Here is a 23,771-nt window from a genome sequence, read left to right as displayed (position 1 = left end):
TGGTTCCTGCTCCAGGTGGATCACGTTTGGTCAAAACTCTCCACTATGACCTGTCCATCTTGGGTGGCCCTGCACAGCATAGCTCATAGCTCCTCTGAGTTATTTAAGCCCCTTCGCCACGGCAAGGCAGTGATCCATGAAGGGGTAAGATATATTAGAAAGACTATGATGATGTTACTACTCTTTTCAGACAAATGATTTTCCTGCAGAAAAGTCATAAGGAATTATTTTTGAACCAGAAAATACAAAAGTACAAAGCTCCGTGTTTGCTAGACCTTCTTCACATCACCAAAATGAGACACAGATCACAGCAACACTTAAGGCAGGCCAAGCTCAGGAACATACAACCCTTTCCTCATTCATATGCACCGATTTACAACTGATTCACAACTAAGAGAGGTTTTAATGTACTGAGATCTGCATCCCAACCTCCAAAGCTCAAGAGTATGTATACAGAGAAAGAAAACATTGTACTGTACCACTTCAGAAGTCCAATGTTTATTCAGTTAGAAAATGTTTAACCTCTTGATCAAAAGTGGTGTACAAATAAAATTTATAGACAAACACAAGTAAAATCCCCAAGCCAATCGAAAAAAATATTCACAAAACCATCATAATTTGTTGGTGCCATCTGTCTCAGGAAACAATGGAGGAGTTTTGGGGGGGTGAATCCCTCCCAAAATTAAGCCTTTCTAAAATCCTGTTAACTCATGGAAAGAGTAACACATATGCTTAACTATTCCCCACATACAGATAGGACTTTAAAATGCTCAACTGACACATTTTCTGGAACTATTTTCACACATTTTCCTCCTTTGAGCATTTACTTTGCAACTTTTGAGACCTCTTAACACATTACAGTTTTAACAGGTATATGTCAACACCTGCACTGTGTTTCCATTAACACTGTAATGCTTAAAGTACATGCACATCTTTTTCTCACCTTTTGTACACTACAGGAGAACACAATATTCCTGTTAAAATCTCAATAAGTAAAAAGGTTGAACACACATTACACTGTAACCCCTATGTGTGTAACTGAATGCAGGTTTCAATTATTTGGGCTTATATGCAAACTTATGTGTGCATTTTCTGCAAGTGCTCCCAGTAGACGACTGTTTTACTAATATATAGTATTGGCATGCTGCTTAGAACCAACTTGGCTGAAGCATTTTAACGATTTCCAGCTTCTCTTTTTGTATGTGTGATCTTTGTAGTCCATCTTTAGTGCAAGAAACCTTGCCTATGCAACTCCCATCATCCATGGAGCTAACAGCTCATACTCTGTACTGCACAAGATAAATATACTAGTCTTCTTTACCCGCAGTTCCTTCCAGCTACAGAAGGCATGCTTCATAACAATCACAGCAAAAATACTTGTGAAATTACCTGAGATTTGTCTCCTCCAAGCACATTTACCATTACTTCCATAACTGTCTCATGCATACCCAGGACTCTCATTAAGTTAGGATGCTGATAAAATACTTTGTTGTTCATTATATCTCTAAATGGGATAAGAACAAATTCAACAAAAACAATCATTCTTTCTCCTGCAAGATCTGTGTTTATCAAGCACACAGAATAAGCACTGCATTTTTAAGGTTCAGAATTAAAGAGCAATTACAAAGATATGACTATATTCTAATTCCAAGATTACAACACACATTACAAGGTTATTATCAAGAACAACATAGACTGTTTCCCTACCAATATACCAACTCAGTTTAGGCAGGTTCATAGATGTTCATATGAAAAGTAAAGCGATTGTGATAAAAATGGGTGCATATAAAGTTCATTTATTCATTCATAATTGAACCAAACCAATATTGTAGCACATGTACAAAATTAGGTTTTATACGGGCTTAAGCTACTATTATAACTAGGGCCGTAAGTTTAATATTTCAATATTTAATTTTTATTTAAAACATACAAATAAAATGTTTATTTCATACCCAAGGCCATTAATCATAAGCAATTCTTCTTCTTTTCCCATTCTGACGCTGAGGAGGGAACGAATTTGACCCAGCGCTGCTAATAAGTTGATTGTGTCCTGCACAGATGTAGCACTTATAGTGTAGGATTTCCTCAGAGCCTGAAGCAGCTCGCCAATGCTGTCATACTGCCTTCGAAGGAGGTTAAACATAATACGAACTAATTCTGGATCTTGGATCTGATCTTCTTGAGCCCAGCGAACCATAGTTTGAGATATTAACTCCTTCAGAGTAGCTGCAATAGAGGTGGGGGGGGGGGTTTGAGGAGAAAAGAAAACACAAACTATTATCCACTGAAAAGACATAATTTAAAAGGATTCTTTGAATTCAGTAACCTGAAAGCTGAATTATCAATGACTACCAAAATTATTCAGAAAATAGTATTATTAACTGCTGGGAGAAAGGGTCTGGCTATTACTAGATAGCGGCTCTCACCATGATTCCACAGTATAGTTCAGAGATGGTTTCTTGTGGGGTGGGGGTGGGGGTGGAGGCAATTTCCCTGTCCCCCAAAGCTCACAGCATCTCTCCAGGGGCTTTTGTCTGCCAGTTATTTTTTATTGATTTTCCATAATTTTTAACAAATTGTCACCAAATTAATACAAATTCAATACACATTTAAAAACTAACTTCCCACCCACCCCCAATGTCCCTTTTAATTTCCTCCCTCCTTTCCTGCTTCCAATAAAATAACTTTTCCAACTATAATTTCAAAATACATTTGTCCCTTCTTCCTACACATCACATATTCAATTACCAATTTCTGCTATGGCTTTTATGCGTTGTTATAACCTGTTCTCAAAATTAGTCGAGTAGAGTAAATCCTCTTTTATCTACAATAGTCATTCATCAATTTTGAAACATTTCCTTCTGATACCTCTTAGGTAACACTTTGCCTGAAAAAAACAGATCTTGCTTCATCCCAGGCAACATACACGCATTCCTCCCTAACATGGCCTTAAGCATTGCTGTCGGACATCTGCCTCCAGTAATAAACAACTCAGCCTCACTGGTGCTGCATGCAGAGGGTGAAAATGAAACCTCTAGAATTTTTTTTAAATAAATAAATAATATACATTCCACACCCCCAATACTGCTAATCCCCCAGCATCATCCACCCTTCACATTTTGCCAATTTTAACCCTCAGTTTTACATACAACCAGCTCCTTAATAAATCATTAATAAATAAATAAACATAATCCCTATCTCTTCTTCTCTGTCTGAAAGCCTCAGAAGCCATCAAGATGGTATACATCGTGGTCCATCCTGTTCTTTCACTGTTCTTATTTTCAACTTCAAGCTTTGAGAGCGGGTGGGTGGGCTGATGTAATCTCAACAAAATCCATATCTCCTCTCCATCCCCCGTCCCCGCAAACTAATACATCTTCCTGCAGCCCATTCTGCCGATCGTCAGTTTCACCACATCCAACTCCACAGTTTATTCTCTTCCGAATGCTTAACAGACAGTCAATCCAGCTGTTACCAATCTTTTCTTCTTTACTATTTCTATTTCATAATACGAAGTTCCAAGGGGTGGTCAAAATCATTCAAGGTTATTACTCTCCACCTTCTTTCAGGCAAAGTCCTTACTTATAAAAGAAATCCATCGCAAAGAGGTATCTTTAAAGTCCACTCTCCTCGAAAACTTTACATTCCATTGCTTTAGGGAAGGGTAGATAACGCAGATCCCCACCCCCACCCCAAAACCCCATGACTTAAAATATTGCCTCCCCTCCTTCCACCGCTCAACCAAAGCAAAAATTAGCGTCTTTCATCATTTCAAAACCTTTCCAAGCAAATGGTTTTCTCCTGCAGCATAAATCAGGATCTTTTCAAGGGGGTGCTTCTTCGCTTGCCAAATGTTTCTGAATTCAAAGGTATTCTGCAGCTCACCATGGTAGCTTGCTGGGGGCAGTCCTTGGACAGAGCCACTGATTTCCACCCCCGCTCACAGACAAAAAAAGGCATTAATGGATGACCGTGGGTCATGCCCTTTCAATACCCTTGAAAATTTAGGGGAGGTATGCCCCTTACCCCCTCCCTTAATCTCCATCTGGGACCCCTCCTGGGCACCGGAGCACCCAAGAGGGCGACTTGCTTTGTTCGCTGCAAAACAGGAAGCCTCTCCAGGGCTTTTTTGGGGAGGGAGAATGGTAGCTGCCACAGCCCCTCTCCCAGTGCTGGAGATGAGTTTTGTCTCAGTTTCCAAAATTTGCCAGAGAATTCACCCCCTGCATTAAATTTTGGTTCAGTACTAGCGAAAACTATGGCTTGTCAATTCTGATAACACATAAGACACTTCAAATCATGGCTTCTGATTCTGGTTTGCCAGCTGATTGTAAGCTATGTAGTTTGTCAATGTAGACCAGTGGTTCCCAACCTTTTTTTGGCCATGCCCCACCTAAGCACCTCTAAAATCCTGAAAACGCCCCCTGAACATTCAAACATTCTTATTATTCAAGAAGTGAACTCCTATTCACGTGGAGGAAGCCTAAAAGGCCATTCACTGTTAATAACTCATTCTCAAATTGCCCCCCTTAAAAATCAAATTGCCACCCTATGGGCTGTGTGCCCCACATTGGGAACCACAGATGCAGACCTAATGGCAAACGACTACTAAACGTCCTGTTAAACTGTTGAAATCTGTTTGGTTAATGCAAATAAAGCAAACACTTAAATTAAAATCAGAGTCCATGTGATCAAAATAAGCTACCCATCATGAAGGGGTCAGCTTTTTCATGTCATTCATCAATATGAATAATAATGTCAGTTTTGTGAGGCATAATGTCCTGGATAATGTTCCCTCGCTTGAAAATAAATTTCAAAGGAGCAAAAATATTTTATTTATGGTTATGCCATGCATGCCCCTGTCAAATATGCTTTCAAATCAGCATGTTTTTGTATGGCATTTTATATTGCTTTTATACCACACCAAGCTTTAAAAAAAAAAAAGAATTTTAAGAGACGGTATATCATAAGCTTCTATGAAGAGGATTAGTGAAGTACATATACAGAGTGATGTTATCCCTAACCAAAGGAGGCTGCAGATAGCATATCCAAAAATGTTTTACAAACTCTGCTTAATAGCTATTGCTAGCTTCATGCCATCAGTGACCTAGAATTCCTGAGGTCCTGAATACATGGACACTTCCGAAGTAAATATATTTGTGTTTCATTTTTAATGGTTGACTGGATAAACCACCGGAGCATCAAATTCCATGCATCCTTTACAAAGCTATCTCTGAATCCCAGCTTACTTAACTGTAAATTATGCATTAGTAGTATTACAAAAACACCAGACACCGAACCTTGCCAACATTTAAAAAGTGGTCTGTAGAGGAGGAAAGTGGTGAATCTGTAGCTATCCAGATGTGGCTGGAATATAAGTCCCACCATTCACCTCCATCAGATGCACCAGCTACTCCAGAAGATTGAGGGGGCCCAACGTGATGTTGCGTGACATCCTGACATCGCATGCATGGCCCTCTGAACATCAAGGGGGCCCATTCCCTCAAAAAAAAAAAAAAATTGGGGGGGGCTGCACAATCTGCATTTTATGCCTAACTTACTGATCAAAAAAGGTCAGTTGTAGCCTTACGATGCTAAAAAGATATGTTCAAGACACTCTCTCAGCAAAACATTGCCTTAGCCTTCCATATTAAATGATATGACATTCCTCACAAAGCAACAGTGTGTAGCATTTTTGTCATCTTGTCATCTAAACCTGCTTGGAGAACCTATCATAGATTGGGTCCAATATTATCACAGCTCCGGTGAAGCTGCCCCAACAACAGCTGCAAGTTTCTCCCGAAAAACATCCCTGCAGAACAACCAGGCAGAGAGTGCCATTCATTTCTACCTATATTTATTTTCATTCTGTATTATGCAGGTCATTAAACATTGGAAGGAATTACTGTATGCCATACTAATTAGCTCTAAGTGATTGATGACTGCCTGAAAGAATTCACTAAGGCTCAGGGGGGAAAGTTGGTGGATGTATTCAGCACAGTTTATAGCACTGGTGCTTTGAAAGATAACCCACATATAACCAAAATGTATTGTAAACGAAAAACTAATTGATATTTCATTATGCCTGCAAAGGATAACATATCAAGACAAGATATGTATGAGCCTTTCCCCCAATGTTCACAGCCTCTTCGTTCCTCTCCTTGCTTGCGTCATAATGAAAGCAGAAATTCTCTCATTAACCATTCACTTCCTCTGAATGAGGAAACTACAATTAGCAGCTTTGGAACAAGCCAGGAAATTAAACCGGCCTTATCCTAACAACCCCCCCCCCCCAAAAAAAATGCCATGTATCATTAGTGGTGCAACTTTGAGTACATCTATTAATGAATCGATACTATCCTTGTGTAAATATAAGGCAAGATTGGAATCTGGAAGTTCTTGGCTCATATTCATTCATGCATACTTCACAGCTTACTGTTCACCTGCTTCCAGGTGTATTATTTTCTTCTCTAAAAATTAAATAAAATGAATTAGTATGAATAACAATTCAAGCTCTTACTGGGATATTTTTCTTCTTCCTCTGTAGGTTCTCTCTTTTCTGTTTTTGGTGGTCCTTTTATTTTATATACCAATGAACGTAGCTTGCCAGTCCATGACAGATCTTCCTCTTCTTCCTCTTCTCCCTCTAATGGAATACCTAATGGGTAATAAACTCATTTTGAAATGAAGTGCAGTTTGTGTTTTGCCAGAATTCCCATGATATTAAACTGATGTCCCAAGCTTAAATAATAATAAACAACATATTTTAGAGGCCCACCCATGCACACAATTAGATGTGTACAGTCCTTCTGTGACTGCAGCTCTCCACTCATGGTAGACCAGTGAGAAGGGAAGGAGTTACTGCAGCTGGAATCTCTCATACACAGAGCAACATACACAGTAAGAAGTGGGGAGGATATGGTGGGTGACTGGCTCGGCTCCTTGATAGACATATCACACTCTTCGTGTAAGCTAAAAGTGCTTTTCAACTGTACACATCTGAAATGTAGGCAGATATTATTGCCATTTTGGGGTGTGTGTGCTCAGGTTGTGAGTAAAAGACTGGTTGATGGGTGAGAAATGAAGATGATGACTGGCTAAAATGTGTTCTGAACATGCATGTTTTGAATATGCTCTGCTTATATATTTCTAGGCACTACACCGAACAAACAGTTTAATACTACTGAGCACCATCAATGCTTAACTCAATAATTTCTGAGCTATTTGTGTGTCTTGAAAATACATGTTTTCTTAAATAATTTAAACAGACTTGCGTACTGTGTAATTCTATACAACTCTGAACTTTAACTTCCCATTCCATTCACAGAATGGGTTTTTCTGCCTTCCCTTCTTTCTGCCACACCCCCATGACCTCTGAAAATATGCTACTGTGGGTTGAGGAGTAGAATAGGATCTGGTAACCCCCCCCCCAATCTTCTCTTGTTCCATTGCAATATAAACCTGCTGCTTGCAGAAAAACAGACACACTTTTGTAGCAGGAATATTACATTGGAAGACACATTTCATTTGATGGCCTAAAAAGCCACTTTCTCAATTTCAGCAATATGACACAAACTCACAGCTAACGTTATTTAGAATACACATAAAGATCAGGTGAATGGGAAGAAGAGGGCCTCTATATATTTTGTGAACTTCTTGCTTTGGGTACAATGTATGTCTGTGCACTTTGCATTAGATTATTTTCCCCATAGGAGTGAATAGCTGGCATTTACTTAAAAGGAAGAAGTAAAGGAGAGAGAATGTTTTCAGATACAAGTTCTTTGAGATCTACTGCTGCCTCCAAAACATTTTTGAGTGTAAATATTTATGCCTTCCTGTTTTTCTAGAGAACATGTGGGAAGATAATTCTAATTAACTTTTATGGTGTCTTTTTTATCTTTGCAGTTTTCAGTTTTAATTAATCAATATCATGTTTGCCAGGAAAAGTCAATAAACCAAAACAAAACTGCAGGAATTAACATTTCACAATAAGTGGAATCTCAGCAATAATATGCTCCACCCAAAATAGGCAATCACTTACCACAATGGATTAGGAGATCATCGTGAAACTCATATAACTCTTCCTGAATCTCCTCTGGGCAAGGACAATCCTCTCCCAGTTGAAAGTTTAGCAACATATTAATCTGAAATTATAACAATAAACTGAAATATATTTGAATAACAGTTATAATCATTACACTATGACCACAGTAAGCCAACTCATACAATGTCAGAAAGAGCATACAAAAGAGGGAAACTGGCACTGCCTGTTGGCAAACATGCATACTTTAATAAATTCAACCATTGTATTGCTTTCTCCATTGTCTTCCTGTACCTCTTTTGTTTTCCTTATGTTCCTGTTTATTTAGATTATGTCTGCAGCTTGCTTATATTCATTTTTTCTTGATTCTATACTTTTAGTGTCTAGTACAGTCATACCTCAGGTTACAGACGCTTCAGGTTGAGGGGTTTTTTTGGGGGGGTTACGGACCCACCGAAACCCGGAAGTACCAGAACAGGTTACTTCCGGATTTTGGTGGTTGTGCATGCGCAGAAGTGCTAAATCATGCTTTGTGCATGCACAGAAGCGCTGAATCACAACCCGCACGTGCACAGACGTGCCACTGCAGGTTGTGAACGTACATCCTGCACAGATCATGTTAGCAACCCGAGCGCCCACTGTATTTATTTATTTAGATGCATAATATATAATAAATAGCATTAATATTCCAATAACTCTGGAGGGAAGAAGTTCTAAGAGTCAACAAGAGTGCCTGAAAAATATAGTCCAATGCCTTCCTAGATTTCTGACAGTCTCATTGCATCCCTTCGAATTTCTTTGAAAGGCTCATCCTTGATCAAATGGTGGAGGGGGGGTGGAGGGATATCGCGGAGTGGGAGTGGGGTCTGGAGGGAGAACACTCCCCACCAGCAGGCAGCCACAGTCTGCCTGCACGTGTGACCCTGGGGTGCAGGAAAAACTCCCCCTCAGACAAGCCACAGCTGTCTGGAACATCGTTCCCTATGTCTGACCTTTTGCGGTCTCAGCAGTCAGTGGTGTCCTGTCTGTAACCTTTGTCCCTGAGACCTTTTGTCTCCTTCGTCATACACTGTGCAAGGGGAAAATGACGCTGTGGAACAGGTGCCAAAATAACTTTGTACCACCCCATGATCTCGGGATGGAAGATGTGTAAAAGTCACAGCCCAAAATGTATCTGCTTGGGCTTGCATATTTGTCTCAATAAAAGGAGGCTCCACAGGAATGGCAGCAGCTCGCTTCAGCCCACCTGTGCGCAGCTCACATGATGATCAACTCCTGTCTTGGGCCTTCACTTCAGGGGGGAATTACCCTCTTTTAAAAAATGCTACAGCCTGCAGTGATCAAGTACAAGCAACTAACTCAAATACTGAATACTATAAAGATATGCAGGTATTGCTATTCTCAGGGGGGCGGGCAGGTTGTGTGCAACTGGACATAGCAGAGCTCTTAGCAGTGTAACAGGACTTGAGTTGATCTTTCGCAATTCCCCCTTCCACCCATCACGGTGCCATCCATGACTAATGCTGTTTTGAGGGGGTCCCCTCACTGTGGGTTAAACCACAGAGCCTAGGGCTTGCCGATCAGAAGGTCAGTGGTTCGAATCCCCGCGACGGGGTGAGTTCCCGTTGCTCGGTCCCTGCTCCTGCCAACCTAGCAGTTCGAAAGCACGTCAAGTGCAAGTAAACAAATAGGTACCGCTCCGGCGGGAAGGTAAATGGCGTTTCTGTGTGCTGCTCTGGTTCGCCAGAAGCGGCTTAGTCATGCTGGCCACATGACCCGGAAGCTGAATGCCGGCTCCCTCGGCCAATAAAGCGAGATGAGCACCGCAACCCCAGAGTCGGTCACGACTGGACCTAATGGTCAGGGGTCCCTTTACCTTTACCTAACTCTATGAAGCAGTTTTGAAAGGGTCTGCAGACAGAAGGGCAAATATCCAAATACTGCTTTGATCCCTGTTCTGCTGCTTTTTACTGGACACTGTATTTTAAGGTTTCTGAAAGCTTTACTCCATTTCATCATCATACTGTACTAGAAAGGAAGAATGGAAGAAAGGAAGGAAGGAAGGAAATCTACCTGCTCTTGAGGAGGAGAGCGAAATTCCTTTGTCTTCTTAGCTGTTAAAGCAGCAGACATATTCAAGGCTTGCATGAGTTCATTATATCTATATTTCTGATTGTACTGCAACTTTGAGACGTAAGTATCCGCGAATGATACAATGGCTTCCACTCTGTGTTTCAGCTCACAGTCGCAGAAATAATTTAATAGCTCACACATCTAGCATAAAATAAGAGATGCATTATGTGGCGAAGTTATGGAACGGCACAAATAAATTCATGTGAAAGAACAACAGTATAGTTTGCCACATTACTGTCAGTGGATACTCAGTTTTGTGGTTAATGAGAAGGAGAGTGGGTCGTTGGATCCAAAGAGGCCCTTTTATATGTGCAAGGATGTCTTCCACTCTAAGAGGCTACTGCTAGAGTGCTGTGTGAGAAAAGAGCAAATAAATCCACAATGTTTATGTGCTTTTACAAGAGCTCATGCAACCTTTTGCAGAAGCACAAAAACTTCCATAGAACTTAGCTATTGTAACACCAGGAGATTAGATCAGAATACTCCTCCCATTGACTTTATGGTTTCATTTATGGTCTTGTAATTTTAATGAATTACATGGTTTATATTTGTACTGAGCTATATGTAAACTGCCCTAGGACCAGATGGTAAGAAGTGAGTGTAAGTACATTTAAACAAACAAAACAACCAACTATTGTGCAAGCTCTTACACAAGCTTTTGCAGAACTGCACTAAAAGCTACTTTCCATCTGCTTATACTTCTTTTATCCAACCCAATGCCTATTATTTGCTTATTAACCTATGTGTGATAATTAAAAGTGAGGGGACAAATCACCACAGGTATATAATATGATTAAACCAGTGTGTTCCCCAGTGGTGCATCTTCAATGTACAAACGTACATAATTTGTATCAAAAGTATGTGACAGGGTTGTATCCATTGTTGCACAAGCAAAATTTCACTCACACACTGAGGCTTCCCTGTCTCCTCCTCCCTTGCATACTCCCAAAATCTCCTCCTGAGGGTCTTCCAACCCTCAGGAGAAGATTTTGAGTCTATATGGTGCTACAGGCAGCGAAAGAGGGGAAGTTCCATTGTGTATGAAATTTGTTGCTCAAAAATAACTGCAGCACCGAATATAACCCATAGTATCTTACCAGTTTTGCCTTTTGTGGAACAGTAGCATAGAAAGATGAAAATTAGTTGTGTCTGGTCAAACTAAGAGCAATAAAGAATTAGCAAAAAAAAGTATCAAGAATACTGCTGTTCAGGCTCTTTGCTCAGGTTACTGGAAAACATTTTACAATTTATTTCAACAGTATTTCAACACTTCTGCATTTACTTTAAGGTTGTCACCTGGAGTTTAACAGATTCAGGCAATCTTGTTTGCAGCAAGCCTTTTATTGGAGTTTTAGGCTCCCTGATTGCCTTTTCTCCAGCCTCTATAGCTTTTTCTTCTATTTGTGCAACATCCTCTTTCTCTGCTTTTTCCATTACTTCTTCTTTGGTTTCACCAAACACACATGGATCAATGAGGAGTAAAATCTGTTTGACATCATGATCATCAAAAACTCCCATTATGAGCAATGTTCCTATAAGTTTCAGAACAGGAACAAACTGGAACTCAACTTTCCCCCCAACAGGGTCTCGTATGTGTGTTCCACTGCAGTAGACTGCTTCTGTTAGCATGCTTATAGCTCTTGACTTAAGCATCTCAAGTGGTATCTCTGGACTAGGTTTCTGATGATCCTCATGAGACAAAACAAAACAAGGGGTAGAGAATTTGAAACCTGGTTTCAAGCAGGTGCTAAGCCCAACTCCAGGCAAACCATGTCTCTTTGATTCATCTGGAAATAATTTGATTTTTCTGGTTTCATCCGTAATTGGAATTATAAATTCATTGTTCATCATGAGTTTAGCTTCCTTGGAGTATTCTAAATGAATGCTGATAAGTAAGTCATAGAATCCAGAACGCAAGAGTCCAGGTAAATATCGATTATCTATTGTATAAAATAACTGAGAAACATCCACATGGCTGCAAAGTATATGAGCTACTCTGTTATTACCCAATGCACAAACAGAACTATACAGTTTTAAAGTGTGGTAGTGGAACCTCATCAGGTCCTCTTGTTCACATAGCTCTAAAATATCAATACACCTGCAATGGAAACAAAACAGAAACGCTTTAAATTAGCTTCCATTCATTGAGTCCATTTTATTAGGTACTTCATAAGAACTGCAAAAAGATAAAGGCTTGGGAGCATAACTTACTTCTGCTTCAGCTATGTGTATTTAAACTTCGGATAAAAACACACACATTGAAAATGTCCAACTTACAGATCATGATTTTATAAAATATGCAATATTTACCAACATTTTAAACAACATTAAACAAACAAGTAAGGCATACTGGAAGAGAACTCTGCTTTACTTTCCAGCAGCGGGAGAGCTGAGAAGCAGAGCTCACTCTGTTGACTCTGCTTTGACAGGCCAGCCCCTTCAGGCCTCATCTCCCTCAACTGCCATTCCATCAGATCGCCTCAGTGGGAGAGATGGGAAGCAGGGCTCGTTTCACCAGCTTTGCTGGAGGCCTCTGAACTGTGCCAGTTAGCCAATATGAGAACAACTGCTTAGAAATTGATGCATTAATTTTGATTTTCCTCTTCCTGCCCCTTTTCCCGTGTGTGTGTGTGTGTGTGTGTGTGTGTGTTTCTTTTTGGATTGTAAGCCTGCAGGAACTGAGTGTCTTGCTTTGATTTCATGTAAGAGGTTCTGGGAGGCCTTTTGGCTGAAGAACAGGATATAAATGGTATAAATAAACAAGGAAGTAAATAATAGAATATTAGAGTTGGAAGGGACCCCGAGAGTCATCTAGTCCAACCCCCTGTAATGCAGGAATCTCAGCTAAAGCATCCATAGCAAATGGCCATCCAACCTCTGCTTAAAAACCTCCAAGGAGGGAGAGTCCACCACCTCTCATGGGAGTCTGTTCCACTGCTGAACAGCTCTTACTAAACGTTTTCCGAATATTTAGTTGGAATCTCCTATCTTGCAACTTGAAGCCATTGGGTCAAGTCCTACAACCCAGAGCAGGAGAAAACAAGCATGCTCCCTCCTCCATGTGACAGCCCTTTAGATATTTGGAGATGGCTATCATATTTCCTCTCAGGCTCCTCTTCTTCAGGCTAAACATACCCAGCTCCTTCAAGCGCTCCTCCATAAGGCTTAGTTTCCATACCCTTGATCATCTTGGTTGCCCTCCTCTCCACATGTTCCAGCTTGTCAACATCCTTCTTAAATTGTGGTGCCCAGAATTGGACACAGTATTCCAAGTGTGGTCTGACTAAGGCAGAATAGAGTGGTACTATTACTTCCCTTGATCTGGACACTATACTTCTGTTGATGCAGCCTAGAATAGCATTAGCTTTTTTTTTGCTGCTGCATCACACTATTGACTCATGTTAAGCTTGCGGTCCCACCAAGACCCCTAGATCCTTTTCACATGTACTGCTAGTAGGCCAGGTGTCCCCCATCCTATACAGTGGTGCCCCGCAAGACGAATGCCTTGCAAGACGGAAAACTGGCTAGACGAAAGAGTTTTCCGTTTTGGAGGTGCTTCGCAAAACGAATCTCCTATGGGCTTGCTTCACAAGACGACAATGTCTTGCGAGTTCCTGCTGGTTTTTTTCCTCCCCCCTTTTTTCTAAGCCGCTAAGCCGCTTATCAGCTGATCCGATCAGCAGATAAGCTGCTAAAAGCCGCTAATAGCGCTAATAGCGCTATTCCGCTAATCCGTCAATGGGCTTGCTTCGCAAGATGAAAAAACCGCTAGACGAAGAGAATTACAGAACAGATTATTTTCGTATTGCGAGGCACCACTGTATTTTTTGCATCTGGTTCTTCCTGCCTAAGTGCAGAACCTTACATCTGACCCTTTTGAAATTAATTTTGTTAGCTTGCACCCAGTTCTCCAATCTGTTAAGGTCATTTTGAATTCTGATTCCATCTTCTGTGGCATTAGCTACCCCTCCCAGTTTGGGGTTACCTGTAAATTTAATGAGCAGCCCCTCAATTCCTTCTACCAAGTCATTTATAAAGACATTAAACAACAATGGGCCTAGGACAGAATCCTGTGGCACCCCACTTGTCACTTTTTTCCAGGATGATGAGGAACCATTAATGAGTATTCTCTGGGTTCACTCAGTCAACCAGATACAAATCCACCTAACAGTTACCTCGTTTAACCCACATTTTACCAGCTTCCTTGTGACAATATAATGGGGGAATTAAATCAAAAGCCTTACTCAAATCAAAATACACTATGTCTACAGCATTTTCCTAATCTACCAAGTTTGTAATTCCATCCAAAAATAAAAATCAGATTGGTCTGGCATGACTTATTTTTGAGAAACCCATGCTGGGTCTTAGTAATCACAGCATCCTTTTCTAGATGCTCGCAGACCGACTGTTGAATTATGTGTTTCAGTAGTGCCTACCAGGTCATATTTGCCACCCTGTATTAAAAGCTCCAGTTCATCTTGTTTGTTTCCCACACACTGCATTAGTGTAAAGACAACTGAATTAGGGAGCAGAACCCAAATAATGGGTTGGATCTAGAATTAGGAAGCAATTCTATTGCAAGATCCACAATGGATGAGTGGGTGGATCTCTGGTTGCGCTGGGATGTTCCTAGAGAAGCCAGGCTTTGCCACCTTCAATCTCTCATCCATGGATCAGATGGAGACACACCAGGGTATCTCTGGCATCTGGTCTCAGCCAGGCTCCAACTGGCTGAGCCAAGCATGAAGGATCTTAAGGTGTGTAAGCCATGAGAAAGCAATGCTCCAGGGGCATGGGGGGTAGTGGGACTAAAGAGAGAGAACGGTTCATCTTGGTCACGTGACTATGTGACCTGGCAACCCAGAGTAAGTTAAGCAGGCAAAAAGGGTGGTGCAAATGAAACACTATTTTAAAGGCTTGCTTTTCCTCGACCAGGTTTAGGCCCGCTTAGCCAGCAGTAGTCCCATTGCTGAATAGAGTTTGGATCTAGAGTAAATTTACACTGGCTTTACTTTTATACTTGCTTTACATCAGCTGCTTGTGTATAGGATTGAACCCTTGGTCATGCTTAGATTAGCAGGATCATTACCATCATGTCCAGTATTTTTATAGCTTCACTGGGAAATACTGAAGCAATGTGTTTTAATAAAAGACTTTCTACTTCTTTCCTTCCAGGTTTATTAGAATTGGTCCATGTGCATGGGAAAAGATCAATTTCTCAGGTTATATCTTGCTATAAATCTGTATTTTCCAGAGGGTACATTTTCAGATTTATGATTTAATATTTTTTTTTGTAATCTAATACAGAAGAACAGTACTAAGCTCTGGATATATCACAAGAATTATGACTGAAATAACCTTTTTTCAAGCTATATAACTTGCACTAAAACCTAAAAGTAATCCTTACAAATATGAACGTAATATGAGATGAATCTATGTTGTGCATGCCTCAAGGGCTGCATTAGGTTCTACTTTAAAGGATGAAAAATTAAATCCACAATTATTAATTTTTTTACATTTATGCAGTAGAAGCAAATATTTCCTTTTATATGTAGTGATATTTCCAAGTAGCTGGGAAAAGAAGTACCCTTCCACAAGCAAAAAACCCCATGGAAGGCGTGTTCCCCCAAATCCAGATAATTTGTTCTTGTTGCACAGGGTGAATTTAAGCTTCTTACTTGTTTCCATTTAGAGAACCATTTCCCAGAAACTAATAGTGTGAATCTGATGTGGCTAGGAAACATGGATTTCCAAACACATTCTGGCACAACTAGTCATGAACCAGTCCAACTTTTATAAGTTGAATGAGAGATTTAATGATAGGAATAAAAACTAACATAAATCAAATATAACCTACTTGCTCTTAAGGAAGCAAAGTACAGTGGTACTTCGGGTTAAGTACTTAATTCGTTCCGGAGGTCCGTTCTTAACCTGAAACTGTTCTTAACCTGTTGCACCACTTTAGCTAATGGGGCCTCCGGCTGCTGCCGCGCTGCCAGAGCACGATTTCCGTTCTCATCCTGAAGCAAAGTTCTTAACCTGAGGTACTATTTCTGGGTTAGCGGAGTCTGTAACCTGAAGTGTATGTAGCCTGAAGCATATGTAACCCAAGGTACCACTGTATCTTTTAAATGTACCTGCTTTCTTCAGGAATGTGAAGAGCCATCATCTGCAACGGTTCCAAGCACTGGACCACCCACCCATGGCGGTCACTGACTTTCTCAGCTTCTACTTTCAGGAAACTGTTTGGCATTCTGCTCCACACAACAGGTGTGATAGTTTGAACATCCAGCCGAGGAGGGCACTGGGGAATAGGGTTTCTCTCTTCACTTTTAAAGATTGCTGCTGATAAAGGCATAGTGTTCTAAAAAAACACACACAAAAAACCCATAAATGGATATTTTTTTTAAAAAAACAAAACCTTGAGTTACTTTAACAACGCCTCATGGTATACATATTGAAAGATAGGTAAGTTTACCTAGGAGTCTTTGGTGAAAAAACTTGTTGAAAGTCCAAGTCAACTGCTTGTTGACACTCTCAAAGAATCTTAATAGACTTATTAGAAGGACTTTGCCTTGCAGAAGCCATGCTGGCTCTGCTTGAGCAAGACTTGTTCTTCTATATGCTTGGTTAGTTTATAATAATTTCACCAGTTTTCTGGGGAAAGATGTTAAGCTAACTGGCCTGTAATTTCCAGTGTCTGCCCCCTCCTGGATCCCCTTTTTTAAAAAAAGAAATATTTTTTTTAAAAAAAGTTGTTACATTGGGCTACTTCCCAATCTTCAGGTATGGTAGCTGATCTTAGGGACAAGTTACATTTTTTTTAAAGAAGATCAGCAATATCATGTTTGATTTCTTTGAGAACTCTCGGGTGGGTGCCATCTGGAACCGGCAATTTGTCCATTGTCTATTATCTTCCAATGTCAGTCAAAGAGAATGATCATTAACAGCTATACTTGAAATGCAAAAATAAGACAGAAATGTGATAGTTTTCCCTTCCCTGTTGTATCTGGTATCTGAACTTGTAAGCAGACATGCAGTTCTCTTTAGGTATGATATCTAATATATGCCCATATATTTCTATTTTATTTTTTACATTTTTGAGGAAACAACGCTTTTCTATACTTCAGGAATCATTTCACTAATAGTTCCAGGGAATGGGAGAGAGAAAAGTGAAATTCTATTAATCGTGTTAACGAAATCATACAGTTGGCATTACAGAATTTACTTTAAAGTCCATAATATCCGTTGGTAATAATTTTATTAAAAATACCTTTAATTTACCCAGTTCAAACTGTACAAGGTTTGTGCTCGTAGGCTGTAAAAAAGCTGCTGGAAATAATTTTGTGTTTGGTTCAACCTGAAAAATATATTTATTGCAGTTAAAATGCAGCATGAGCCTATTATCAACTTGCAACAATGATACTGTCGTGCTACATTTACTAAAGTTGCAATTCTTAGTACACACTTACCTAGAAGAAAGTCCCTTTAATTCAATGGGACTTACTTCAGAGAAGGCATATAAAGAGTCATGCTGTGAAAAAAGGTAGCACAACTAGACAAGCAAACCAATGCTCTTATAGAGGGATGCAATTACTGAATAGAACAAACTGGAACAGGAAGAAATGTTTCGTTTTGGGGGTTACGTTGCTCATGTTAAACTGAAGAGTTTGCTCGAAAGCAAAACGCAGGAAAATGAATTTGCTCACACATACACATGCACAGAGAGATAAGAGTAAACACCCTATCTTTCTAAGGCGTAAACCAGGGGTAGTCAACCTTTTTATATCTACCACCCACTAATGCGTCTTTCTTGATGATAAAATTTCCTTACCTCCCACCAGTGCTCAGTGGAAGGAGCACTTGTGCCATAAAACCACTTACTGCCCACCTAGAATCCTGAAACGCCCACTAGTGGGCGGTAGGGACCAGGTTGACAACCCCTGGCATATGCAAACCTAGATTCATTTCTATAATTGCACACATATGCCTGCAAAATTGGGTACCCACCCAACACAGAGACATAGGTTTCTTCCTACTGGGGAAATAGGAGACAGGGAACAGGGGTAGTAAGGAAGCATGTGGTGAATGCTTCAGTATACAGTACACTGAAAACTCCAGAATATTTTATGATGCATTACATGTTATAGAACATTGACAAGCAGCTTAAAATTCCTTTTAAATTTTGTATACTGTACATACCACACACTGCAGCAACTTTTTTTATATATATTTCTATTTCTCCTGCTTGCAAATATCTCAAAGCAACTACTAGCAGCAATGAAATAAAGCAAAACAAATGTAGCAGATAAAAATAATTAACATTGAACTAGTGAGTAAAATGCTTCAAAACAGCGAACCATTTGAAAGGTGGACCAAATATTTATAATAATAATAATAATAATAATAATAATAATAATAATAATAATAATAATGCCATTAAAACACCAAAGAGAATCACTTAGTGCCTAAAAAACAGTAATAATGGCACATAGTGAACAGGCTACAGCAGGAGTTCCTCAATTTGTGCACTTACGCTGAAAACGCCTGCCCTCTGACAGCTTTTCCTAACCTCAGAAAGCAACCAGAATATGGCCTCCAACAAATATGTCAAGCAATGGGAAGGAAGAGGGCATTCCTACTCAAGCTACTAAAGGTTTTTTAAAAGACCAAAGAACAACAACCTCAATTAAACTGAGAAACAAGCTGCTAGCTAATGAAATTATTTTAATACTGGCACAATATGCTCAACTACCAATGCTTTTTTCTTGGGTTTACTCAAGGGAATGTAGTACTGGCACCTTTTCCGCCCAAATGTAAAAAGTGTGGCACTTACTATAACAACTACATGGTGAGGACAGGCACCATTTTTTCCCCTATAAAAAAGCACTGCTCATGACACTCGACCACTGTTAGCAGCTTGAACAATGTACTGTATTTTAATCAGCCAAGAAGGGCAAGGGTCCAGATGGCATAGGTTTGCTGCATTCCTGCTAGCACCTTGTCCATGTCATCAAGCCATATCAACTGAAACTGATCCTACAGAACAGCACTGTACACCTCAGACGGATTTGCACTCTAAGCAGCGTCATCTCAACAGAGATGAGTGATTTTATCTTCAAAACGTCTTGTAAAATGAGTCACAGTGGGGCCCTAAGGGGTTGTGAGGAAGACAGTTCCACTAAACAGCTATGTCAGGATGAAACAGCGGCACCAAAATCCACTTTCTTCACGGCCCACACTGCCACACAATAGGCAAAATTATGTACTCTAATGTGTGTTTCATCTCTGCACAATCAAAACTACTGGAAGATCAAGTTTCTAAATGACTCAGCGGTGGATCCATAAAGTATGTTGCATCTTGGATAGCCATTTTCAGACAAGTGGAATTTTCTGGAAAATAAACTGAAACCTGGTAGAAAGCTCCCACTTCTTTTCCATTAGCCAATTGAACAAGGTGTACGGTTTCTACATCAACTGAGTTTGATGTTCACCTTCCAAGTCATGCAGGGTCATGACAGAGATTAGTGCACTTGCTCCTGTGCTCCCTTCTCACAGGTGACATCAAGACACAAAGAGAATGTCTGGATACGGCTGCACTAGGTCTAGGAGTAATGTGGCATCAGCAGGAATGGGAGTTCACTAATGGTAATAAAATATTTCTAAATGATGATTTTTTTCTATTTTAAAAAGTCTTCCATCTACTCTCTTATATTGTGCTCAAGAACTGAATTAAATGATTTCATATTCATTTCTCTTTCCAATTGGAACCTCTTTATTTCAGCATACAAGATAAATGTAGAGTTAATGTACAAATCTTTTGTCTCCATAAAGATCATAAAATAACCTTTGTCTTCCCTAACTGGTTTCATGCCATGTTTATTCTATATCCATCACACACTGCACTAAATAAAGAATTGTTAATTGCATACCCAGCTTTCCTATGACACTCCTGATTGGAGTAGAAAAAGGTGTCACTGGGAGAATCATCATAATTTCACTTGAAGATGACAGCCTTTGTCTCATACATGGATAGAAGGAATTTCAGCAAAAATAGCTTGGATTTTAAGTACAGGCTTGATATAAGCTGACGTCTATTGTGACTAGCATGGTGATGAATTTTTATTCTTAGGCATGCATCTATGCAGATTTGGTATACTATACTATCAGACCCAGACAGAAATCATGAGTGATGATTTAGTGAGGCAATTTCATTTGTAATCTCATAATGCCACGGCAGGTGAGTCCTGAGATGCGGGGGGGGGGGCACAACAATACTACATGGTGTGGAATATGCCCAGGCCTAGTGCATAACATATCTTAGTATCACTTGTTCTTTCATTATGCATGTCTTTATAGACTATTTATATGTGCAACTGCCTTACAGGGGTGTGTGTATGTATGTGTGTGTGTGTGAGGTAGACACCTCCCAGTGACAGTGGCACTGCAAAGGGGATGGTAAAGTAAAGGAACCCTGGACGGTTAAGTCCAGTCAAAGGCAACTATGGGGTTGTGGCGCTCATCTCGCTTTCAGGCCGAGGGAGCCAGCGTTTGTCCACAGACAGCTTTCCAAGTCATGTGGTCAGCATGACTGAACAGCTTCTGGTGCAACGGGACACCGTGATGGAAACCAGAGCACACGGAAATGCTGTTTACCTTTCCGCCGCAGCGGTACCTATTTATCTACTTACACTGGCGTACTTTTGAACTGCTAGGTTGGCAGGAGCTGGGACAGAGCAATGGAAGCACACCCTGTTGCGGGGATTTGAACCGCCGACCTTCTCATCAGCAAGCCCAAGGGGCTCAGTGGTTTAGACCGCAGCGCCACCCACATCCCTAATGGGATGACACAGCAGCAGCAAGATTGGGATTGCTTGTGGAACATCATTATCAACCTGGAGCTCTCCCAACCTTGCTACTGCCTCCCTGATTCCCATCCTAATAAGCAGAGTACTACCACTGGGATGACACCACTGCCTCCGCCCCCTTCATGAACCACCACTAGGTCTATGCCAAGTAAGAACATAGTAATAGTCCTGATGGATCAGGCCAGTGGCCTAGCTAGTCTAGCGTCCTGTTCTAGCAGTGGTCTACCAAATGCCTATGGGAAGCCCAAAAGTAGGATCTGAGTGCAACTGCGTTCTCCCCTCCTGTGGTTTTCCAGTATCTGGTATTCAGAAGCATCACTGCCTCTGAAAATGGAGTTACAACATAGCCACCAGGACTAGTAGCCTACCTATGCTTGCACAAAATTGAGTGTGTACAGTATAAGAATATTTGGTTCAGGGCCCATAGTATATTTTCAAAACCGACGTAGTCATACAGTAAAACAAAACCAAACAGCCATCACACATTATCAGCAGTACTTCAATAAAACATGTTTCATCTTTTACAGTCACTTTGAAATAAAGAGGATGATGATGATGATGGTGATGATGATGATGATTTTGGTAAAATATATTGATACCTGGTAGAAAGTTCCCAGTTCTTTTCCATTGGCTGTGAATGACAACATTCCAGTAGCCAACTCAACAAGGCAGCCAATTTCTAAATCAACGTTACCACGACCAGATCTTTGTGAATTAACAGATGTTTCTCCTCCCCAGACCAGGTAGCAATTGCTACGTTTTACACTGAAAAAACAAAACAAAACAATTCATCAGGACAAGTAGTGATTAAGCAGAGTGAAGATGCAGAATTTGTTGATTTTTTTTTTAATTTGAAGCTTTAGCTTGCTCCATCCTATGGGTTGCACTATAACAGAAAAATATGCAACAAAGGAACTAACTAAATGAAAAATGGATTAAAAATCCATTGCCTTGTGATAGTTTAAGTCTGGTCACCAAATTCCAGCCAGGCCAGCCCAGCCCAGTTAAGTATTTGAAGAGTCTCCAGCTGAAGTGAGTTCTATAGGTGCACATTTGCCAAAGTACACGGCATAATAAGAAAGGTGTTTATGGTAAACCTACATGATCACAGTAAGACATAACGTACTCCTAAACCAAGCCATTTAGGGCTTTAGAGTTTAAAACCAGCATTTTGAAGTATGGCGGTAACAATTGTGAGCCATTGTTAACACTGAAGTGCTGGTGTAAGATACCTGCGGTAATCAAATCCACCAATACTATGTCTGAGATAACATCACTGTTGGTGCAACAGAAATACAGGAACACCATCCCCAAAGCTGTAAAACTGGAGCCCCTTCATGGGAGAAAGCTGTCACGGCTAAAATGGCCGCTGTTTCTTTAATGCGAATAAAGCTGGGTCAGCATGACTCAGCGGCTTGCACCAAGTTGTATATATAAGTGAGAAATGTTAGTTTGGGCTGTGGCTGGTGTTTGGTTGGTTGGTGCTGGTGTGTATAGTTATTCAGTTGTGTTTTGCACAAAGACTTTTAATAAAACTCTGCAAGGATATTCCCGTGGACTCTTTTTGTGCCAACAAGGAGACTGAGAAGATAAAGGGAGGTCAGAACCCTTTCCTTTTTTTTTTTTTTTTGCTTTTTTACAAACACTGACAGGTTATGGGCCCAGTGTTTCTGAGCATGTGCAGAGTGCAAAACGACTAACAGCATTTCAGCAAGGAGCTGGTGAGTCCTGGTGGTGTACGGAGACAGTGGCTGTGCGTTGGAGCAGTTGGTGGCAACCTGTAACTGTCTGCAGCGACGCTGGAGCGGCTAGGATCTGAGGATCAGGAAAGCACTCAGCGTCGGCTACTGGAACAGTTTGAACTGCTAGAGGACCACAGTAGGCGACTCACAGAGCGGCTACACCAGTTGCAGAGCCAGGCGGGACCTGAGGGTCAACAGAGGCAGCAGCTAGAAGCCGGTGAGTGCCAGCCAGGACCATCTAGTTGGACTCTAAAGAGAGAGTCAGGAGAGATTGCTGGAGGCCCCACAGAAGGGGCTCAGCAAGCACCAGCAGAGATGGCAGATTTCCAGTCTTCCCAAGTTGTAAATATTGGGGGAGGCATCCCTTTTGAACTTCTCTCAGAGAGCAACTGGCTGAGTTGGTCAATTAAAATGCAGCAGTTGTTAAGGAGAGATGGACTATGGGACTGTGTTGAAACTGAGGTTTTGAGAACTGACTCTGCTGAGAAAAAACGGCTGGATGAAAGGGCCCGTGCCCAAATTATGCTGTGTTTGAGCAACTCTCAGTTATTGCATGTAGCAAATGCCAGCACAGCGTTTGAGTGCTGGAATTTATTAAGGGCAATGCATGTCAGAGAAACTGCTGGAACTATAATTTCTCTGACCAGAAGGCTGTTCAGGACTGTTATGAAAGAAGGTGAGAGTTTGGCAACTCATCTTCAAACGCTGAAATCTCTGTTTCTTCAACTACAACAGAGAGGTAAGCGTTATGATGAGACTGACCAAACCTACATTATCCTTTCAAGTTTGCCTGAAAGCTGGTTGCCTGTGATTAACAGCATGGAGAGTATGCGTCCCCGAGATCTGACCCTTGAGTATGTGGTTGGCAGATTGACCGAAGAAGCAGAAAGAAGGTCAGATAGACAGGCTAAACTCCAAGAACGGAGGAGTTACAGCCGAGGGGGCCAGCAGCAGAATCTGCCAATGGAGCAACGCCAAGGTTTGGAC

The 23,771-nt window shown here is 40.8% G+C and overlaps 1 protein-coding gene across 1 annotated transcript in view; it reads right to left on the bottom strand.

The window, feature by feature from the left end:
- The window catches only part of RYR3 (ryanodine receptor 3), a 280,012-nt gene that overhangs the window by 113,748 nt on the left and 142,493 nt on the right, over window positions 1-23,771 (bottom strand). The window contains exons 32-40 of the mRNA XM_081207175.1: window positions 21,642-21,807; window positions 17,448-17,534; window positions 16,312-16,538; window positions 11,471-12,272; window positions 10,115-10,315; window positions 8,042-8,144; window positions 6,521-6,658; window positions 1,953-2,226; window positions 1,390-1,504 (exon numbers count right to left, since the gene is read on the bottom strand). Coding sequence (XP_081063301.1) covers window positions 1,390-1,504; window positions 1,953-2,226; window positions 6,521-6,658; window positions 8,042-8,144; window positions 10,115-10,315; window positions 11,471-12,272; window positions 16,312-16,538; window positions 17,448-17,534; window positions 21,642-21,807 — 2,113 coding nt within the window. The remainder of the gene's footprint in view (window positions 1-1,389; window positions 1,505-1,952; window positions 2,227-6,520; window positions 6,659-8,041; window positions 8,145-10,114; window positions 10,316-11,470; window positions 12,273-16,311; window positions 16,539-17,447; window positions 17,535-21,641; window positions 21,808-23,771) is intronic.

Source organism: Podarcis bocagei, assembly GCF_964188305.1.
Source record: "Podarcis bocagei genome assembly, chromosome: 1".
Lineage (NCBI taxonomy): Eukaryota > Metazoa > Chordata > Lepidosauria > Squamata > Lacertidae > Podarcis > Podarcis bocagei.
Note: the sequence above shows the minus strand (reverse complement) of the source record. Positions and strands in the feature narration are given on the sequence as shown.